Below are 22,310 nucleotides of genomic sequence, written 5' to 3' on the forward strand. Positions count from 1 at the left end.
GATCCAGGCTTCTCTGTGCAAAACCAACTGCACAGAGGAGATAAGTATAACATGTTTGTTATTAAAAAAAAAAAAATACTTTAGTGTTAAGGGTTTCACGAAGCTCACTAAAAGAATCTCCAAAGGCAGATCACTGACATAGAAGAGGTGGTATACTTACCTTTCTGAATGTTTCCTACCTTCCTTTTATTCCAGCTCTACAGTCTAATCAGATTCTGTGGCATTCAACACTTTCAAGCATGTTGGATGACTTTGAAAGCAACAGTGTAATGTGGTTGTTTCCTTTGATCCCCACACCCCTAAAGTACTTAGCATTGATTGTTGAAATGAAGAGTCTGACGGGGCTGCAGTGCTGGAACAGAACAAAGGTAGGAGACACAGGCCATTGATAGTGAGTATAACACCTCTTCTATTGTAGTGACCTTACATTTGGCTTTTTTAGGGAACTAACAGGATTTCTTTATTGACCATGGCACTGGCATATAAATAAGCAGTAAGTAAGCAGTTCAAGGATATTAGCCTATAATCATTACCTGTGCAGTTTTTAGCCACTCTAGCATCCCCATAATACCCAGGTGCACAGCGCTCACAGTGAAATCCCATGGTGTTGCCCATACAACTGTTGCATTGCCCTGTGACCTCATTACAGTCTTCAAAAATCAGGTTGGGATCGGAATTTCCACTGCAATCACATTTACGACATGTGCCACCTATTACCAGTGGGTTGCCATAATAACCTGGTGCACACCTAAAATAAAAGAGAAGTAACCATAACAAGCTGTACTGTATTCATGAAGACACCTTGTAAATCATCCTGTAAAATGTTAAAATAAACCATGCTTGTTTATAAGTTTAGTTGAAAGTATGGCATGCCTACATTAACATTTTTACTAGTTGGCAGTTTAGATAATTCTGATTGTAATGTTGCACATAAAATGCTTCTTACTGGAATCTATAAACATTTATTATTAACCACTTAAGCCCCGGAAGATTTTACCCCCTTCCTGACCAGGGCCTATTTTGCGATTGGGCACTGCGTGAACGGACAATTGCACGGTCGTGCAACGCTTTACCCAAATGAAATCAATGTTCTTTTTTTCCCCACAAACAGAGCTTTATTTTGGTGGTATTTGATCACCTGTGCGATTTTTTGATCATGCTTTATAAACAAAAAAAGAGCGACAATTTTGCAAAAATAACAATATTTTTCACATTTTTTTTATATGAAACTCCCCCAAAAAAATGTAAAAATTAAAATTTTTTAACATTTTAGGCCAATTTGTTCTCTGCTACATATTGTAAAAAAGTTCAATCGAGACCTGCAGGACTACCATTCGAGTGGTGTTTTCGAATGGCAGAAAAAATTGATGGAAACCCGGGACTCTCAGGAGGAGGAGATGGAGATTCCATCTAATCCCCCTAGAGTTGCCTTCAGTGGCCCAACTCCACCCACGAATAACGGCCCTAAAACATCGAAGAAGGGTTCTCGACCTAAAGGTCGACACCCTTCCTTCAAATCGCCTCATAGGGGCCCTAATGTAGGCACCAATAAAACAATGCCCAATCAACCCAAACCTAATACCAACCCTTCTGGACAGGGGCAACAAGGGGATTGGCAACGTGGTAGAGACCGAAATCCTTATGGGGGATACGGTTACCCAAATTATCCTCATACTCCTCAATGGAGAAGGGGTCCAGATAACTATGGTGATTCAGGTTACCATTATTCATACCCCCATGGCCCTGAATCGGACTATTACCGTTCTCCTTACCAGAGACAGTATTATAGCCCCCCCCAGACCCCATCCCCAGTGGTATGACCCAATGTATAACCGCCCACCAGGACCTGATAGGGAATCTCAGGGATTCAAAAGAGATATGCCCCCTGCCAGATTAGATAAGCAGCAATATAATGTACCAACCAACAACCGGTTCTATCCCTTTAGGGATAATGAAGCCCCCACTGGAGGGACAGTATCTGCACAACCAACAACCTCTCGTCCTGAGAGGGATGTGGCCTTGAATAACTCGAGCTCAGATGCATCCAATGGACAAAGCTATCCGGGTTGGGGTTTTCCCAAGGCCACACAAGGCACCAAAAGGCCAGCCGACCTACAAGAGGATGCAGAGGAGGCAGGCGCAGCAAGTCAAAAAAAGTCAAAAACGTAGAAGGTGCAGGCATATTTAATCTTAGTAAAGTAACTTTAAGCAGTGCCGAAATTCAAATCTTAGATAAGGGTCTTAAATTTGCACCCCCCCCAACGTTTGAACAAGTTCCAAACGTACATGGATGTTCATAAATTTGTACGGAAAATGAGCGTTAAGAGGCATATTATGAACAATCCAATTAGCCAACAATGCTTGGAACCAAACCAGTTTCAACACTCCGGGTTATCCAATGCATCAGTTTTTAACCCCCCAGGATCTTTGGCACCGTCATTAAAGGTGTTCAGGGATGTGGTCCTTAGGGACCTTGATCGTCTTTCAGTACATAAAACCTCTTTACCTACTGACCTCCAGATAGGTTTGGATTCATTATGTAACAATAAAAACCTAGTGATTAGACCGGCGGACAAGGGTGGAGGCATAGCCGTCCTAGATAGGGACGACTACATGGCGGAAGTACACAGACTGCTAAGTGATAACAACACTTATGTTCCACTATCCTCAGACCCTAAGTTCAAATATAAAAAGGTGCTGGAGAGAATAGTGGAAGATGGACATGAGTTGGGCATACTCAACAAGAAAGAAAAAGCCTTTCTAGTTCCGAGATGTCCTCGAACTCCTGTCATGTATTGCCTACCTAAACTGCATAAGAGTCTGACTTCCCCCCCGGGTCGTCCCATTGTCAGTGGTATAGACTCTGTGACGTCCCGGGTGGGGAAGTACATTGACTCTTATTTGCAGCCACTTGTTCAAAAAACTCCGTCTTATGTCAGGGATACAACCCATATTTTAAATCTGTTGTCAGGTTTAACTCCCACCACTGACCTCTGGATGGTAACGGCAGATGTTTCATCTCTCTATACCGTTATCCCACACCACCTAGGTCTTGATGCGGTGAGGATGTACCTAGAGAGAGATTCTGAAATCCCCTCACAGCAGATCTGTTTCATCATGAGACTTCTTGAGTATGCTACCCATCACAACTACTTTTGGTTTGATGGGCGGTTCTACCGTCAAATAACGGGGGTGGCTATGGGGGCTAAATATGCCCCATCCCTTGCCAATTTGTTTATGGCACAGTGGGAGGAGGACGTCATCTATGCCCATCATAGGCCGCAGCTGATGCTGTGGGCCAGGTATATTGATGACGTCCTCCTCCTTTGGGATGGTCATCAGCATGATCTAATAGCCTTCATGGAATTGCTAAACTCTAATTCCAGAGGTATACAATTCAATTATGAGAGTAGCCAATCTACCATTCATTTTTTGGATATAACCATTTCTGTCAAGGACAATTAGTTTGTAACATCTACCTATTTTAAGGCTACAGACAGAAATGCATACATCCCTGTAGATAGCTGTCATTACGACCCCTGGCTAAAAGCGGTACCGAAGGGACAATACCTCCGCATTAGGAGGAATTGTTCTGACCATCTAGAATTTTTGTCTCAAGCTGAGGTCTTAACTAAGAGATTTTTGGAAAAGGGGTACAATTATGAATTCCTCCAAGAGACACTCATGGAGGTCCAATCACTTGATAGGGCACAACTTCTGAAATCACGAAGGGTGGAACGTTCTGATACTGTGCCCACTGTGTCTGCCGCACCCTTCATTACCTCTTTTTCCAGCCAACATATGGCCATAAAAAATCTAATCCGTCGACATTGGCATATTTTGAATAATGACCCAGTTCTGGGCTCATCTTTACCCGATAAGCCTAGAGTCATTTTCAAAGGTGCAATGTCCTTGAGGAACCAGGTAGCTCCGAATGTATTAGAGCCTCCACCACCTAAAGCTACCTTCTTGGACCAACTCACTGGATATTATCGATGTAATAGGTGTCAAATCTGTTCCCTCAACGCCATCAAAAAGCGTAATACTAAAACCTTTACCTCCCATAGCACTGGTAAAATACACGATATAGAACCTTTTATATCCTGTACTACCAAGGGAGTGGTCTATATGCTCCAGTGCCCTTGTGGCTACCAATACATTGGTAGAACCAAGCGGCCACTGAACGTTAGACTAAACGAACATGTGGCCAATATTAGAAAGGCCTTCCCGAAACATTCAGTTTCTAAACATTATGCACAGGCCCATAATAGCAACCCTAAAAATACCTTGTTTTTGGGAATAGACAAATTCACACCCCATTGGAGGGGGGATCCGTTGACCAGAGGCATCTCTCGCCTCGAGATGTCCTGGATTTATAGGGCCAAAACCTACACACCTTTTGGGTTGAATGTCGATACTGAGATTAATGCGTTCATTGATAATTCTTAAATTGTTGGAATTCATGTAATCCATATACCTTTGATTTGTGTTATTCAATTTAATTTATTTGTCCTGTTTTGTTATAGTCTTAATCTAGGCTCTAACAACATTTTACAATTTTAATTTAGGGGTACAGTTGTAAGACCCACAATGGTGGGGAGATGTCTAATTGGCATCATATTATTGCTTCATTTTTATTATGTTTAGTCATGAGGGCTACACCGTTTTAGTGTTGCAGGGTTGTACCTATAATTTGGAGCGAGTCCATCACCGGAATTTCCCGCTTAGTCGGTCATTCGTGACTAAATTAGATTTGTATGGCATATCCCAAATTTAATCAGGGGCTACTCACTCCATCATTTATTTAGTTATGTTCCTCTTCTGATTCACGGTGTTGTCTTTTGGACATTTATTGTGCACCAGTTTATTCTATTTACATAACCCGTGTTTTCCGGATATCCGGGTTTTTTCTGACATATGTTGTTCACTCTTTGACTGATATTGATCGCTCTATGGTTCCGGGTAGTGTAGCTACTTCCGGTTCCGGAGCACCACACTTAATATGGCGGCAAGGGAACTTCCGGTCATCGATTTGGCGGTTCCATTGGCTATTTATAGGTGGCGTCAGCACGCCGCCCGTACCTTTGAGAACATCATCTTTGATGAAACGCGTCAGGTCACGGCGTGCTGACGTCACCCATACGCTACAGTCCTACGAAGGAACGGGCGAGTAGAGCCGTCCGGCCGGCGGCTCCCTACATCTCTCCGTTTGGCTCTTTTGATCTACATGTTTGTAAGTGTTTGCCCTTTTTTTAATAAATTGTTTGTGGGTTTTACACTATGGTCTACCTCTCTTTCAATTCACGGCCATCACCATCTGTATGCTGAGCCTGTATCAGTGTTCCCATTGGAGGCGCCTGGTTTGGAATATCTAGACACCAGCATTAGGAGTTTTGCTCGCAGCGGAAGTGCTTAGGCGAATCAGGACCTTTTTCTGCCTTTATCATTTTGGAGCTGGTAAGGGCATATGTATGTCCGCCCTCTTCGGTGACACGATTGGGATCTATGTGCTCTATTTATTTTCCTTTTGGTAAGCTGCAGTCCTATTGGGGGAGGTCCTCTACACTATTTGTTCTGCAATATTTTTCTATTACTCTGGTAAGGAGTATATTCACAGGATTGGAGGTGTTTATGTTCTTTACTATCACTACTACAGCACCTTTCTGATATTCCTATCACTTGGGGTGTTATATCTATTTGTTTGTGGTTTTACGCTATGGCGTTTTTTATTTCATTTCACATGATCACTCAACACTGAGGAGATCCATTCAACATACGGAGTCCGTCTGAGATCTGGTTCCTGTGGATCACTTGGAATCTTTGGGCCTATTTATCATTAGCCTCTGGTAAGCGGTACCTGTACAGAAAATTTCGTCAGACGTGCTGTTTGCCTTTATATGGACTTTATCTCTGGACTTTTTTACATTATCATATATGTTTTCACTATATAGCGCAACTTATATTTATACATTGTTTCTGAGGTGATAGTCACACTTGAAGTTGCTGCTTACAATCTTTTTGGTTTAGCGCAGTTGTTTACCCTTTTTTGTTCTCTGCTACATATGTTTGGTTAAAAAAATCACAAAAAGCGTATTTTGATTGGTTTGCGCAAAAGTTATTGCGTTTACTAAGGGAAAGATTTTTGCCATTTTTGTTGTTTTTCTTTTTTCAACGAGTAATGGCGGCGATCTGCGATTTTTTTTGCGGGACTGCGACATTGTGGCGGACATATCTGACCCTTGACTGACATTTTTGACACTTTTGGGGGTACCAGTGACATTACTACAGTAATCAGTGCTATACATATGCACTGTTACTGTAAAAATGACACTGGCAGGGAAGGGGTTAACTTTATTTGAGAAGGAGGGGTTAAGTGTGTCCCTAGGGGCATGCTTCTTACTGTGAATGGATGTGGCTGTGTGTGTAACTGCAGAGAAATACGATCCTGCATAGCAGGACCATATGATCTCTGCACTTACACAGGGGAGAATGACAGGTGGCTTTGTTTACATTAGCCGCCTGCCTTCCTCCCGCTGTACCGGACGATCGCGAGTGAGCGGCGGACATCAGGTCCACCGCTAACACGCGTGGGGGGGTCCGTGAACGAGCGGGGGCGGGAGCGCGCCTCCAGCGGCGTGTGCTCGCCCCCGAGAGCCTCACAGACTAGCGACGTAGTACTACGTCTCTTTGCCTGTGAGGGGCTGACTGCCATTGTAAATTGTCGTGCGGCGGTCGGCAAGAGGTTAAGTATTGCAAATAAAATGTAACAGGAACATCCTTTTCTTCAGCTGTAAAGAAAAAGTGCCTTTTTTGCATTAAAGTCTGTTAGCTTTTGTCCGATCATCAGGTACCAAAGTGTTTCCATTTTAACCATTTGCTGACCAGCCACGGTAGTTATACTGCGGCAGGTCAGCTCTGTTATGTGAAACGACGTACATGTACGTCGCTTCGTGTAGCAGTTAGTGTGGGCGCGCCCGCACCGATTAGCTGGAGGGGGAGCCAATCAGCGGGTCCAGCGTCCACGATGTCCGCCGGGCACTCGCGATCGCTCCCTGTTGAGACAGAACGCTGGTCTGCTGATGTAAACATGGCAGACCGCTGTGCTGTCAGTGATGAACACAGGGATCCTGTGTTCCTCCTATTTAGGAACACAGGTCTCTGTAATCATCCAGTGCGCCCATCCCCCCACACAGTTAGAAAGCACCCCCCAGAAACACATTAAACCCTTTGATCACCCCTGGTGTTAACCCCTTCCCTACCAGTGTCATTATTACAGTAACAGTGCATACTTTTAGCACTACTGTAGTAATGTCACTGGTCTCCCCAAAAGTGTCAAAAATTTCAGTTAGGTGTCCGATCTGTCCGCCGCAGTCCCACTAAAAATTGCTGATCGTCGCCATTACTAGTAAAAAAAATTAACAATGAATAAAAATTATATAAATCTTTCTTTAGTTTGTAGGGATTTTTTTTTATACCAAAAATATGTAGCAGAATACATATTAACCTAAAATTATGAAAAAAAATATTTTTAAAAAATTTTTTTTGGGAATATTTTATAGCAGAAAGTAAAAAATATTGTTTTTTTGTTTATAGCGCAAACAATAAAAATTGCAGAGGTGATCACATACCACCAAAAGAAAGCTCTATTTGTGGGAAAAAAAGGACATCAATTTTATTTGGGTACAGTGTCACACGACCCCGCAATTGTTAAAGTAACGCAGCGCTGTATCGCAAAAAATGACCTGGTCATTAAGGGGGTAAAACCTTCCGGTCGTCAAGTGGTTAATGAACACTCCCCTTGCAAATGGTCTATAAGTCCATTCATTGTAATATACTTTGAAATGAAATTAAAGATCACACGCACATTTAGGACAAAATGTAAATATTTCGCAATGGTCTTAGAGTGTGAGATGTAAGCCATATGCTTTATGTCCCAATAAAATTGCATCAGCATAAATCATGACAGATATTCTACTGTAAAATGTTCCAGCTGTTTGCTATACAATAATAGCTATAGAAAGTGGATGAAGTCAAGTGTAATGTTATCTGTAACATTGTCTCATAAATGTGTCTGGATGGAGGAGGTGTATAGATCATTTGACTGTGTTAAGGTTGCTCTTTGTCATCATGGAAAAGTTTACAAAAGAAATGTGTTATAGGACAGAAGTGTATAAAAAAAAATAAGAAGGGGCTGTTTCTTTAAATAAGGATATTAATAATAATGGTGTAATTATTGTTACTTAAAAAAAAAAAAATAATAATAATATATACAGTGTGTATATATATATATATATATTTTTTTGTATATATGTGTAACATTGTACTCAATAAATAGCTAAGCCCTACTATTTAAAAATGCCAAAACAATGGGGCTGATTTATTAAAGGAGTTGCTAATCTTCACATAATAAATTGTGTAAATATCCACATCATTTTCAGATGAAATAAATAAACAGGAATTTACTTTCCCTATGATTGGATAATTGAAGTGACAGCTCAGTCACAGTTTTGGGGTCACTGAGTGAGCATGCACCAAGCACAGAACAGTAGCGCCGTTATATGTGGCAGCACTGGGTTAAAGCCCACCACTGTGCTGCCACACACAGTACTGTATTTCCATACAGACTTCAGCAACAGGTAATTATAAATTCCCACTTTTATCACTTGTTACTGTCCCTTACTTGTGAGGCCTCATTCCCATGGTAGTAAAGAACAGGTATTTGCTTCATGTTATTGAAGCTTTGCAAATGCTTTGCACAGCCAATGACTGTTCTGTAAAATGAAACCATCTAGTAGACACATGAAAATCAGAAGGTGTTGCTTTGCGTTGTTTTTTAGCTCACCAGCAACATTTTGCAGGCAATGGCAACTTGACGTATGCTTCAATTCAAGCCAATACCAGCATAACCTAAGTGCACCGTAGATGTTTGTAATTCTTTCAGTAAGCATTTACCTCCTAAATGCATCCAAATGACATCTCCTAAATGCATACAAAATGCATCAAAATGCTATAGGCATTTCACAAGCATCTTAAAGAGCTATTCTTTTAATGCCTGTGTGAAATTAGGCAAAGTGTGTATTAAAGAGTTGCTGCAAGACTAATATTTAAAATGTATTCATTCTATATATCGAACCTTTATATTTTTTTGTAAATTCAAAATACACAAACTTTGTCAGCAGTATTAAAAGTAAGGGAGGAAACTAAGTTTTGTGTCACAAGAACAATAATAGAGGGGTTAGATAGACGTATGGGCAGACCAGAGCACACATGAAGGCTTAAAGTGGAAGTAAACCCTCCTATGGTTTTCAGCCAAGGAAGGTGCCATCTTCTCCTCTGTTTAATCTGCAACTGCCATGATGCTGCACATGTCATATTTTATGACACCAGCCATTGGATGGTTTGACAGTTTGGTTGAGAGCACAACCAGTGTGACAGCTAGCATTTCCGGGCATGCTGGGAATGTTAACTGTTTTTTTAAATGATTAAATTGATGGGTTTACTTCTGCTTTAAAGGACCTTTAGTTTAAAAAGCAGATAATATATTACGATAATAGGTTAAGGGTGAATCTGCACGGTACACAGACACAACAAGGTAGAACAAGGAGTAGTCCAGGGAGGTGCAGGACATTAGTGTGAAACAGCCAGGGACAGGGCTGGCCCAAGACATTGTGCTGCCTGGGTCCAAGAATGAAATGCTGCCCCCCCCCCAAGAAAAAAAAATCACGCTCAACAAATAACCTTTGGAAAATATTATGCACACTGTAATCTTCTTCCATAACTCACCACTGGACCGGTCCACCAAACACCCGCTGTCTGTCCTCAGTCCTCCTGTCACTCCTGTGTCTGCAGTTCCCACAGCCCTAGAAGATCCAGCCTGCCCTGCGTGAGATGGAGTGCCCTGATGTCTGAGGTCATTGGGCACATCACCATCACATGAGGGAAGTTCCCTGGAGGAGATGCTCATCATACTCTTCAGTTTGCACTACGGACGTCCGTATGAAATGGGGAAAAGGCTATGAATTGATGACACCCAAAACTGCTGTAAAAAAAAATCTTGGGAGTCAATTTGCTGCCCCTCTCCAAGTGCTGCCTGGGTCCAATGGACCCAGTAGGACCCATGGTAGGGCCAGCCCTGGCCAGGGAGAATCAGCAGCATCACAGGATGGAAATATAATGCAGTAAATTGGAATAAGTCCAGTGGTAGCAACCTGGGGCATAGCAAGGGAGAAACAGCAGAGCAACAGGGTGGCAACAAGGCAAAATAGTAAGCCTAGAGGCACAGGGCGTCAATCCAGGGCCCGACAAGAAACAAGTCCCATGCAACTGGCTACAGCTTCAGGTCTGCACAGCCAGCAAGTCAGTGGAGGATGCAGAAAAGAAGTGTGTCAGCTGCTGGACCTGTTCATACATTTAAACCTAAGATGGGATGAGATCCTGTAGCCAGGCAGCCTGATACTTGGTGTCAGGTTGCACTGGAAACAAGTTCCACCCTCTTCTGGCCAGGCCGCATTGAGCAGCAAGGCCTTTGCCCACTGAGACAAGGTAGATGGACACAAATGCCAGTCTATTAGCAGGTAAAACAGTTCCCAGACATTTATTTCATCTATGTATTTAGCTGCGTCTGGAGTTCAGCATTAAAACTATATCCCCACCTCTGAGTGAATACAGTGCACATTGTGATGCAGATTAATTTGCTCTGACTAGATTGCTTCTTGGCTAAAGGACAAGTAGGACCGGAGTCTGTGTGATCAGGAATAATCATACATATACATCACTCAGTATATACACACACACACATAATTATATATATATATATATATATATATATATATATATGTGTGTGTGTTCTGTATTTTTATAATGAAGGGTGATGTATAAAGGACTTTCAGTCTTACCTTTCACATTTGGGTCCAGCAAAATTTTCCCTACAAATACAACGCACAGAACCTCTCTTCATAGCACACGTAAGGGCAAAGCTGTTGGAAAAGAATAATGGTATATTCTAATTAGCAAACAATACTGCTTTAGGTACAATGGAGTTTATACTATGTCTACAACTTGTGAAAGGGCTCAGTGGAGCCCCATATCTGGTGTAAAGAATATGGTTGGGCCTCCCCTGCAAGGTGTACCAATTCTTGAGAAAACCTCTAATGTTGTAAACAAAGATCATCAAATGCCCATACACTATACACTAAACACATACAGTATGGAGTATCCAATGACAAGTCAAAGTCAAAGACAGCAAACTATTAGGATGTCAACATATTTGAAGTTATTGTACTCTAGAATCTGCTCCTGTTTTTTTTTTTTTTTTTTTAAAGGTGTGGTCATGGGAAATGTAAGTACTAACATACTGTCTAATAATTAGGAATTCTTTTAAAATGTGTTTTTTCTCCCTGTTGAAATGTTAAGCAGTCATAGGGGTCGTAAAGGCAATTGTATTATGAGTGTCACTGGGAAATTGATCAAGAAATTGCTGTTTTACAAAGAGAAGTTGATGGATGAATTATACTAATAATAATAATAATAAATAATAATGTGGGTCCTTGCAGGCAAACATAGCACAAGTAAATCCTTATGAACTCGGATGGGTTCTCTGTACCATTTTTATAGCTATAGCATAAATGGATATCCTCCCATTATCTTTTTTGTCCTTCTATTGTATGTACTTCCTGTTCGTTATTTGCTCCTGTATAGATCTTTAATTTTAGTAGAAATTATCCTTCATCCACTACCAAGGGACTATCTACATATCCGAGGTGATGCAGGCTGGAGTTTCTATAAACAGTCTCTACGTTACAATCATCAGGCACATCCACTTTGAGAACTTTTCTGAAGATTTATTAAGAGATGAGACATCTGGTGTAATAAAGAGAAATTGTTACATCTGTTTCATTCTAGTACAAGCTAATAAGAATTCTGTTCATGGGAACAAATCAGAAAGTAACTGTTCCCATCAGAGCTGTGATGAGATCATGCGTACTCCTCTCTCCCCAAGAGGAAAGACAAACTCTTAAGTAATTGATGGAATGAACAATCTAAATTCATATTTTCAACAGGTTTTGAAAAACATTTCGATAAACTGTTGCAAAAGATTTCCAAAGATTTCCAATTTGCTTATTTAGATTGTTAAGGCCCAAATTCAGGCAATGTTTTTTTTTTTTTCTTTAGTTTTGAGTACAGTGGGGGAAGGGCTTTGATCTCTTTCAGGTTGTTATGGCTGTTAGTGATTGTATTTAGTAGAATGTGTCTTACTTTACATCCTTGTTAAACCAAGACAAAGAATGAGGAGTATAGGTGTCACTTCAAGAAAAATACTAAGGTAGCAATAACAACTTGACATACACTATATTATCAAAAGTATTGGGATACCTGCCTTTACACGCACATGAACTTTAATGGTAATGGTAAATATGTTTGGGATGAATTAGAGTGGAGACTGCAAGCCGGACCTTCTCTTTCAACACCAGTGCCTGACCTCACAAATGCGCTTCTGGAAGAATGGTCAAACATCCCCATAGGCACACTCCTAAACCTTGTGGACAGCCTTCCCAGGAGAGTTAAATCTGTTATAGCTGCAAAGGGTGGGCCAACTCAATATTGAACCCTATGGACTAAGACTGGGATAACATTAAAGCTCATGTGCTTGTAATGGCAGGTGTCCCAATGTTTTTGACAATATAGTGAATGTTCTGACCTCTCCCCTACTCAAACAGCAAAAGGAAACAAATTGCAGCCTATATCTATCCTGCAGAATGCTCCAATCAGCAATGCTGCTCAAAGAGAATGACCGTTGATGGACACAGTGTCAAACAGCTGTGTTCTGTGTGAAAGCTGTGGTCTGGCTCTCCAGTGTGTTGCCAACATAGGACAATTTTACAAATGAAAATAAAACACTGACACTTGGTAAAAATAAAAACAAATACCATTACTTTTTGGCTATGCAGCCAGCGGCTTTAATTTGACTTTAATAATAGGGACTAAGGTAGAAAGTACAATATTTTATTATAAGTAGAGTGGAAAAGGATTAGATCTCTGTTGAGTTTTTATTGTAGCTTGGGTCTTCCTGCTATGGTGACATCAGTAACCCTTATTTCTGGTCCTGATGTTTCAGAAATTAAAAGTCTAGTGAAAGTCCCAGGTAGCAATAACAAAATAAGTTCTGACTTTTCCCTATGTGATTAAAAACGAAGAAAACAGTTTTGGCTGGGGTTGGGATTTAAGTAGTGGACAAGCAGCCCATTGGCAGAGGTAGACCAAATATTTAAAAACAATTTACCCGTTCTCCAGTAAACCCTATAGCAAACTGAAAGATTTTGGTTGCCTAGAGACATATCTAAGCCTGTGATTTGATTAATTACCATAGTGCATACTCTAATAAGGTAGGAACATGAATTAAATACAATTACATACAAATACATTCTGTATAGTACCTATTTTAAAAGAAGTTGCATACATTTGGAAGAGTCCAACAAAGGCTCAAGTAACATTACTTACAATTCCCACCTTACAGCTCAGTTATAACTTTTAAGTATAACTAAAGACAATATATATATTTTTTTGGTTAAGATACAGTAGTGAGGGTTAGAACCACTGCCAATTTTCTTTATTGCTTTCTGTGTCACTGTTAGTGATATTCACTCTTTTTTTCCCAGTGTCATGGGAAATGAAAGTGAGGTTAAATCCAAAATTTTTGGTTGCCACCAGAACAGGGATACAGGAGAAATCTTTTAGGGGCACCTGTTTCCCCAGAGGACAACAGTCTGCTAGGGCATTTCCCTTACATTGTAGTAAAGGGGAGACAGCGCTCAAAATTCTAAAATATGTTTAAATATCAAACATCCCTGATGACTTCATACGTTTGATGACGAAACACGTCGGGTCCCGTGCTACGCCCCACGTCACTTCCGGCTTCTGTAACGCAGCCACAATCCAAATCGGCATCATTCCACGATCTAGCTGTACCATTCGTACTGACCTGTAAGTGACTACTGCATTTAATAAATCTTTGCCTATACATACTACACCATGAGTTTCCCTACTTCCTTTATGGCCCACTGAGACCACCACATCTTCAAACGGGATACTTAGTGGAATCTTATCCAGCTCCGTCCGAGACAGTGGAGCAGATCCCTGATTACATCCCAGTGGGAAGATATAGGTGAAACGGCTCTGGGAACAAGGGGAACCATCCCAAAGAGACCATTTATCCATGCTAGACCCCAAGGGGTCATCTGGTAAGTGGGCTGAATGCTCGGTGACGGATTCCCCTCCCTGATCTTGCATGTGGACCTTAAAACCATCACTCAGAACTTTTTTTTTTTTGCACCAGCACTTTTTATAAGTACAAGGACTGTATATATAAATTGTTGGCATTAAGCACAGACACCTTATAAGTTGAGCACTTTAAGGGTAACCCTCTGGTTCACCAGATAGTGGTTTTGGAGTATGTTCAACAAGTAATTTGGTATACCAAATCCCCATAAGTGATTTGTGACTATTACTAATATTTTCACTTAGATTGTTTGTTGATTGATTCACGTATTTAAATATATTTTTGAGCGCTGTCTCCCCTTTACTACATTTCACACAACCTACTGTTGTTTTTGACTAGCAGCTCAAATATTTTCTTTTCTTTTTCACGTTTATATATTTATCAAAAACCTAGGCCCAATCACGTGAGTATTTATTACTCACATTTTTTCTTCCATTTCCCTTACATTGGTAAAATATCCTTGCATGCTCTGTTGAGTCTACAGGATAGGACGTAAAGAGATATCTCTCTATTGCAACACACATGGGAAAAAAATAAAAAATCTAACTGCATTTTAACCCTACCCTACTCAATCCAAATTGGAAAAAAGTTTTATCTTTAGATATACTTTAAGTTAGCCAAGCTGCTGTTGGTTATAAGCTAATTAATACATAAAAACACTGTTTGGCCCAAAGCCTATGGTTATACTGTATATCATGCTGGAAACTGTTCTGGAAGAAATTTTCTAATAAATATGATTTCTAAGTACAATAATCAAATAAAAGTAATAGGCATTTATATATGCATTATATCTTGACTACAGTTATCTTTCAGGTATGTGAAACATTAACCAACACAACCCTGTTCCATTGAATATTTTAACTGACAATTCCAAATGTGAACCCTTCTTCAGGACAAAATATGGATGTGATCTTTAAAGAATTGTGCTTTATCACTGGATTAAAAGTGACATACTTGTTAGAACTAAACTGCAGCGGACAGGCACATTGCAGACAGGATTTTAATACTCCTTGGGCTACATTAGCCATGTACCCAGTTGGACATCTCTCACAGTGCTTTCCTGTTGTATTTCTTTGGCAGTCCTGTGTAAAAAAAAAAGAAGAGAAATATCTAACAGTGCACACATGAGGGATTAATGAGCAATTCTGCCACTACGCAAGTATCATTTTGCAAAAGATGCAAGTGTTACTTTGATAACATGTGGGAAACAAAGTGCTACTATGGACTGTGCAGTCATCTCACTCTGATATTTTTTTTTACTGGAAAGGAGAGGGAAAACATAATGTAATAACAAGCTATCCTACCAGTTGCTCCTGTTGAGTTTGATCATCCAACATACTGTTTATGATGTTACCAAACCATATATATGCACCAACATCAAAACCAGCAACTGGTGCAAAATTTGTTTAAAACTGCATGTCTCCATGCGGGAACAGGCAATTTATCCTTACCGTCACACTCAATGGCTCATTGACAAAGTTAAAGATAACACAACTTGATAAACCTTTTGTGGAATCATATCTAGAGTCCCACACCCGGGTTTCCCAGCACTGCTTGCTAGGGATTAGGTTGCATTCAGTCATCTCCTCGCTAACAGAGCACCCCATCATTCTTGCTAGTCACACTGTACACACGCGGGCTGGCAGCTTAAGCACCAAACACACTACCGGTTACTTATGGCAACTGTAATCAGATCTTCCACTTGCGGCATTCTCCACATGTAGACCTTTGGTAGTAAAAATACCCTGATGTAAGCCTTGTTCTTTTGATACACCTGCCTTAAATGTACCCCTTTTGAGAGACTTCAGACCTAGCATTTAAGAACTTAATAACTAAAGTTTCTTGCAAGTACAGAGTTACCAGATCATAGTCCTTTATAGTTTATTGCTGACACAGTTCCAGTTCATTCTAGCTAACTCATGCTGCCCATGTCATACCTCTAGGCAAGAGAATGTTCTTGTCTAAGGTCCATGTTCTGGTTCCAGTTCTCCGACTGGGTACACCAGAGGAGCTAATTCTAGCATCATAGCTTCCTGTCAGTTCCCACCAGGAAGACTGAACTGCCTCAAAGGTTACCTCCCCTCATACTTTTGGGCCACCAAAAAAGGGCAGGACCATGAATACCCAGGAGTTTGGCAACCCTAACCCTTTCTTTACCTCCCTGGGAAGCCTGTTCAAATAATCTGGTGCAGCTCTGCATAGAAACCAATCATCTTTCAAATTATTTTGTCAAAGAAGTACCTTCAATCAGTATCTGATAAACGGCCTGCCCCTGGGAAGACTTCACAGACGACAGAACGCATCAGATTTGGCTGTTACTGAAGACATCAGGCTTGCTTAGCCGATATTCACAGCATTCTTTCCTATGAGCTGACACTCTGCTGGTTTTTGACTAGTTTGTGCCTGTTTACAACTCATCAAAGGTACTTCTTATATATTTAAATAAAAGGACTTAAATGTTAGTAGGCTTCACTATGCTTGTTCATTTTTTTCCGGATCCATTTGGAGCTGCTGCTGAGCAGTCTTGGATGTCGAGTTATTTTGTGCTTTTATGATCATTATATTTTATGGTCCATGTTATCTGGTAAGAAGCGTATGCTAAGTGTTGGTGCTTGGTGGTTAATTTCATCAATCGGCGTTACTTTTTTGAACTTTATGGACACTCTTGTTTAATATTGAAAAGGACTTTTTTATTGAAAGGAATTTTTTATGTTCACCTAACACTGGATTTTTCACCATTTCATTATATCCCTTTCATATGATTGATTTTTTTCAATTATATATTTTGCTTATAATTTAATCACTGCATGTTTAGTTGTTTTAATGCCATATTATTTACGATATGATTATTCAAGATAGCATTATTAGGATTTAGCACCGCTTCTTATTTATGTTGATCATTTACAGCTGATATCATAGTTGGTTAAGTGGCTGCTTATCCTTTCGTTGTTTTTGCTTGACCTAGGGGGGATTTTTTCCTGTTTTATATGGGTAATATATCACTAACCTAAAATCATCAAATCTAATTTAAACAAATTCCAAAGAAAATACATAAATAAATAGGAAATACGTTAAAAAATTAATAATCAATAGTATTAGCTTAAACTGTGACTGCCACTGTTCACGGGTCGCATAAAGCTCTCTTAACAACATACAGACATTAATCCTTAGCACTATTCCTTACTTAATTATATGTGACATAACATATAACAAAAAAAAAACCAAAGTAAAGTCTTTTAATTCCCAACCATAAGTGCACTCTTTAGTGAATAAAGTCCACCAATTATAGTGCCAAATAATGTTCATCCATTGTGACTCCTGTGATCACTCCATGCCCCCCACCGTACTTCTGCACTCATAAGAGATTTTTCACCATCTGCTGTTAAGCATAAGAGTCTCTCCAGCACTCCTCAGATTTTCTTGTCCTGGCTCTTTCTCCACCTCTATATTGGATCAGTGCCATTCAATTACTGAGTCATTATTATAAAAAAAAAAAAAAAAGCCTCACGGGGGCACTTTTGGCACATGGAACGCAAGCCAAGGCGGCACTTCTAGCAGTGGTTTTAAATTATATACAAGTGAGTGCATTATTGGAGTAAACGTTTTATGTATTAAAAGTTACTACACTGTGGCACTTTTTTCCATTAATGATGCCTAAGTAATAGAACTGTCCTATCGAATTGTACTGGTCCATTTTTAAGGTGGCGAAGGAGCCAGGACAAGAAAATCTGGGGAGTGCTGTAGTACATGAAAGAACCCAGGAGGGGAGATATCTATAGGCGTAGTTGACTCCTATGCCTAACAGCAGAGGGTTTTAAGTCTCTGGTGAATGGGGGAGCACAGAGGGAGACACAAAGTGATCACAGGAGTTACAGTGGATAAATGTTATTTGGCACTATACAGTTATTGGTGAACTTTATTCACAAGAGAGTGCAGTTCTGGCTGGGAATTAAAGAGACTTTACTTTGGTTTATATTCTGTTATATGTTATGTCACATACTGTTTAATTAAGCAAGGGACAGTGCTGTGTATGAATGTCTTTATGCTGTTGATGGAATTAGTGTACCCAGCAGTGATTTCAGTGATAGTCGCTATCAATAATCACATGCTAGAAATCCAACATGCTGGATGTACCCAAGTCAATCAATGAATCCCCTCCCCATAAATTGCTGAACAGGCCGAGATTTAAACCATCTATGGTTGGCTTTTTTTGGAAGGGTTGCGAAACAAAATTCAAACATTGTCATTACATATTGCTTATCTGTTCTTCTCATAATTCCAGCAGTTACCACATGCAGAGAGCCTGCCCTTTTGTGTTTTTAAAGAATCCACATGAATTCCTTTGCAATTGAAAAACAACTTCAGTTGTTCACTAATGTGGTCAAAAATGTTGTGTAGGTTAACTATCATTTTCCTTGGTCAAGAAAAAGCTACAGGGAGGTGATGCTCAAAACAACACCACTAGATATATACACACACATACATACACACATGTACTGTATGTATATATATATATATATATATATATATATACAGAATAATAACATCCATATGTGGTTTACTGACCATACCAAGATTTTGTTTGGCTGCAGTCCAGCAACATTATTACTTTCCTCACTGTACAAAAATTAAAGGAACAGAGCGCACACCGCCCTAGTGTAACACCATTTATTTGAAGTTAATAGAAGCCATAAAAACAGGTACTCACAAACAGATAGGAAGTCATGCATGGAAATAAATATCCCCCGATGATGTTTACAGGGCTCTCTCCTCCTAGCCTCGGCGGCTCAGCTGTTCGTCCTGCACTAGTCAGTGAGTATCGTACGGTTTTGGTTCCTGTTACCCCTGGCAACAAACTCTAGCACCACCCATATTTATGCTTCTGTCTCAAACTTTGATACTTTTTATGTCCAGCTTGTTTTTTTTTCACCCTAGCATGTTTATTATTACCCATTTTATACCCACTGGCTTGGTTCACCCACTATCCCTAGCATTAGCCTGGCTATTCTGTACAGGATCTGTAATCTGCCACATAAATTTCTGTTGTCTGTATTATAGTGCTGGACCAAAGGGAAAGATATTTAGTTCTGATGCATACACGTTTCCTTTCAAAGAAACATATATGATATAAATGTATAGTGTATAGTGTGGGTGGACCTAGTTCTGATCCTAGGCTGCTAACTCTCTGATTGCAATGCAGGGATAACTCAGTAGACAGTGAATTCTTGGATGTGTACTAAGGAGAGCCTAGTGGAAAAATGTGTTTCATTAAAGTGGTTGTAAACCTTTAGACATGAACTAAGCATATCCCTCTATGGTGTGTACTTGTCTTGCTTAATAACACTCCGTGTTGTTTCTGCCTGCTGCCTTGTTCCTCTGCTACCTTTTTTTTTTTTTTTGTTAAATAATTTTTTTTTGCTTTTTTTTCGAATATTAGGACAATGCAATGTCTTGTATATAAAAATCACACAAACCGTATCAAAACAACCAATAAATCGCATCACACTGTCCCTTAAATCTGATGTAGTAAAAATGTTAGCATGTTTTGAATATAAGTATAACCTTTATTGTCTTTAAACACAAACCTTAAATTTGTAATTCTCACCTTCTCCCCTTTAAAATTCCTCAAATTTGTAATTCTCACCCGCTCCCCTTCAAAATAAAGTAAAGGGAGGAGGGGGGAACAAGAAATAATAAAAAAAGTTAAAAATTAATAAAAAAAGGGGGGGGGACACCTCCACAACCGATAAGTAAAAATAATGCAATCAAAAAGTTAAAAGATAATTAATATTAACTAATATGTCGTTATGTCGTTTTCTGACTCACTTACTTTTCTTAGGAGTCTGAAATTATTTCATAGTATTATGTAGTAGTCTTAAATTCAAACCAATTTGCCCATGTCTTAAGGTATTTTCTGGTCAGCCCCCTATTCCTACATGGAAATTCTCCCATTAAATGAAGATCCTTCGTAGCCATTGGGAAATAATAGGTATAGATCCCTTTCCCCAATAAAATGGGATCAAAGATTTATCCACGTTTAATAAATGTGGAGTCATAGATATCCTGTATTGACCTATTGATTCCTTCGTACAATAAAATAGGAATTCCAATGGTTCAGCTCTAATTACTCCCCCTTGTATCAAAGAGATCAGTTTTGTCATTTCCTCCCAGAAAGGACGAATCCTAGGGCAAGACCGCCATATATGTGTGTTGCTTGACTGCCACATTCTCTCCAACACAAGAGTTAGTTTGACGAAAACATAGCATGCAGTTTTACTTGTGTGTAATGCCATCAGGTAAGAAGTTTAAATGTACGTCCTCCATTCTACAAGAAGTGGCAGTCATGTAGGATAATTGTATAGCCTTATCTCTTTGTTTATCTCTAAATATAATTTGCAGATGTGCTTTCCAATGGGCTTTATAATTTGGGTAACCCGGATTTTGCGAAGTCAGTAACGCTTTATAAAATTGAGGAATACAATGCTGTGGCGGGTCCTTAGATTGCATAATCGCTTCAATAGAGTTCAGTTCATTCAGAGAGCAGATAGGTCACAGGAGGCTCCGAATGAACTGAGACAACTGCGCATATCTCCACTGATCCATAAATGCAGGTAAACTACTCTGCACAGGGACCTTAATGGCATGAATAACTTCTGACAAGTTTTCCTGACACCAAGAGAAAAAGTGTGACAAGCGAGGGAGCTGTAGCTGATGACAGCCTCATCTCTGTGCATGTGTGCTGGGTGAAGAGGGATGTGTCCCTTCCTTTCAATCAGCTCTCTGAGCTGTCCCTTACTGAGCTCTGTGTGATTGCAGCTCTCTATGCCCCCTTTTTTTCTGAACGCTCAGACAAAGCTTTTGAAATTCTGGACTTTGAGCAGATGTAGAGAAGAGAAGACTGCAGATAGACAGGTACAACTTATGTAGAAGGATTTGCTTTATCTCTGTGTATCAACTGAAGCTAGTCACTTCACTGGGTATAAGTAAAGGTTTACAACCATTTTAAAGCATCTCCTAATGGCACTAAGAACACCAATTAGCCAATCTCAATGCCTTTAAAAGACACTAGTAATTATCAAGATTAAACTGGTCCTAAAGTCTAAAGTTTTTTTTTACCCTAATGCATTCTCTGAACACATGAGAACACATGTCCAATCATTGGTGTCTTTGGCCAATCACAGCACAATGTCCTGTCAGAGACATGATTGGCCAAAGACATGGCTCAGGGTTTGAGTCCACACCCCATGCTATACAAGGCTGCTGCTTACACGGCATCCGTGAATAGTGTGTAACAATAGAGATTAGGCAGGTAGTTAGTGGATAGTGAGTTCAGTCAGTTTAGTGCAGTCAGTGTAGCACACAGGCATACCCCACTTTTAAAATGTATAGATATTTTGTAGTCCCGTGTCCCCAAGTTTTGTGTCCCTGTCAATTATAGTTCAGGAGCAGTGCCATGTCAAGCTGACCAAGATTTCCCATGGATGCCAATGCTAAAGACAGGGAGTAGTGCAGTGTTAAGCTGACCAAAATTTCCCATAGATGCTAATGAGCACTGAAAGCTGAAAATTGGTCTGGGCAGGAAGGGGGTGAAAGTGCCCTGTATTTAAGTGGTTAAGGGGAACCCTTTGGGTCTGGTATAGATTTTAAGGGGAACTCCACGCCAAAATTGAAAGAAAAGAACGGCATGGGGTCCTCCCAAAATCCATACCAGACCCTTATCTGAGCATGCAGCCTGGCAGGCCAGGAAGAGGGGGGGATAAGCGAGCGCCCCCCCCCCCTCCTGAACCATACCAGGCTGCTTGCCCTCAACATTGGGAGGGTGCCCCAAAGCAGGCTCTATTCCTCGTACAGATGCGCCACTTTACAGGCAGACCAAGGGGACCCCCAAGACATGATATTTAAAGGAATTTTTAATTTTTATTGTTTCACTTTAAGCATAATTAAAATCACTGCTCCTGTAAAAAGGATTGTTTTAAAAAATGTTTTTGTATTGATACATGTCCCCCAGGGCAGTACCCGGGTCCCCATAAACTTT

At 40.1% G+C, this 22,310-nt stretch overlaps 1 protein-coding gene across 1 annotated transcript in view; it reads right to left on the minus strand.

The window, feature by feature from the left end:
- LAMA4 (laminin subunit alpha 4) overlaps positions 1-22,310 on the minus strand; it is a 159,583-nt gene that overhangs the window by 93,917 nt on the left and 43,356 nt on the right. Inside the window, exons 3-5 of the mRNA XM_082250251.1 lie at positions 15,230-15,357; positions 10,896-10,976; positions 534-748 (exon numbers count right to left, since the gene is read on the minus strand). Of these exons, the coding sequence (XP_082106377.1) occupies positions 534-748; positions 10,896-10,976; positions 15,230-15,357 (424 nt within the window). The remainder of the gene's footprint in view (positions 1-533; positions 749-10,895; positions 10,977-15,229; positions 15,358-22,310) is intronic.

This window comes from Pelophylax lessonae (genome assembly GCF_965119305.1).
Source record: "Pelophylax lessonae genome assembly, chromosome: 3".
Lineage (NCBI taxonomy): Eukaryota > Metazoa > Chordata > Amphibia > Anura > Ranidae > Pelophylax > Pelophylax lessonae.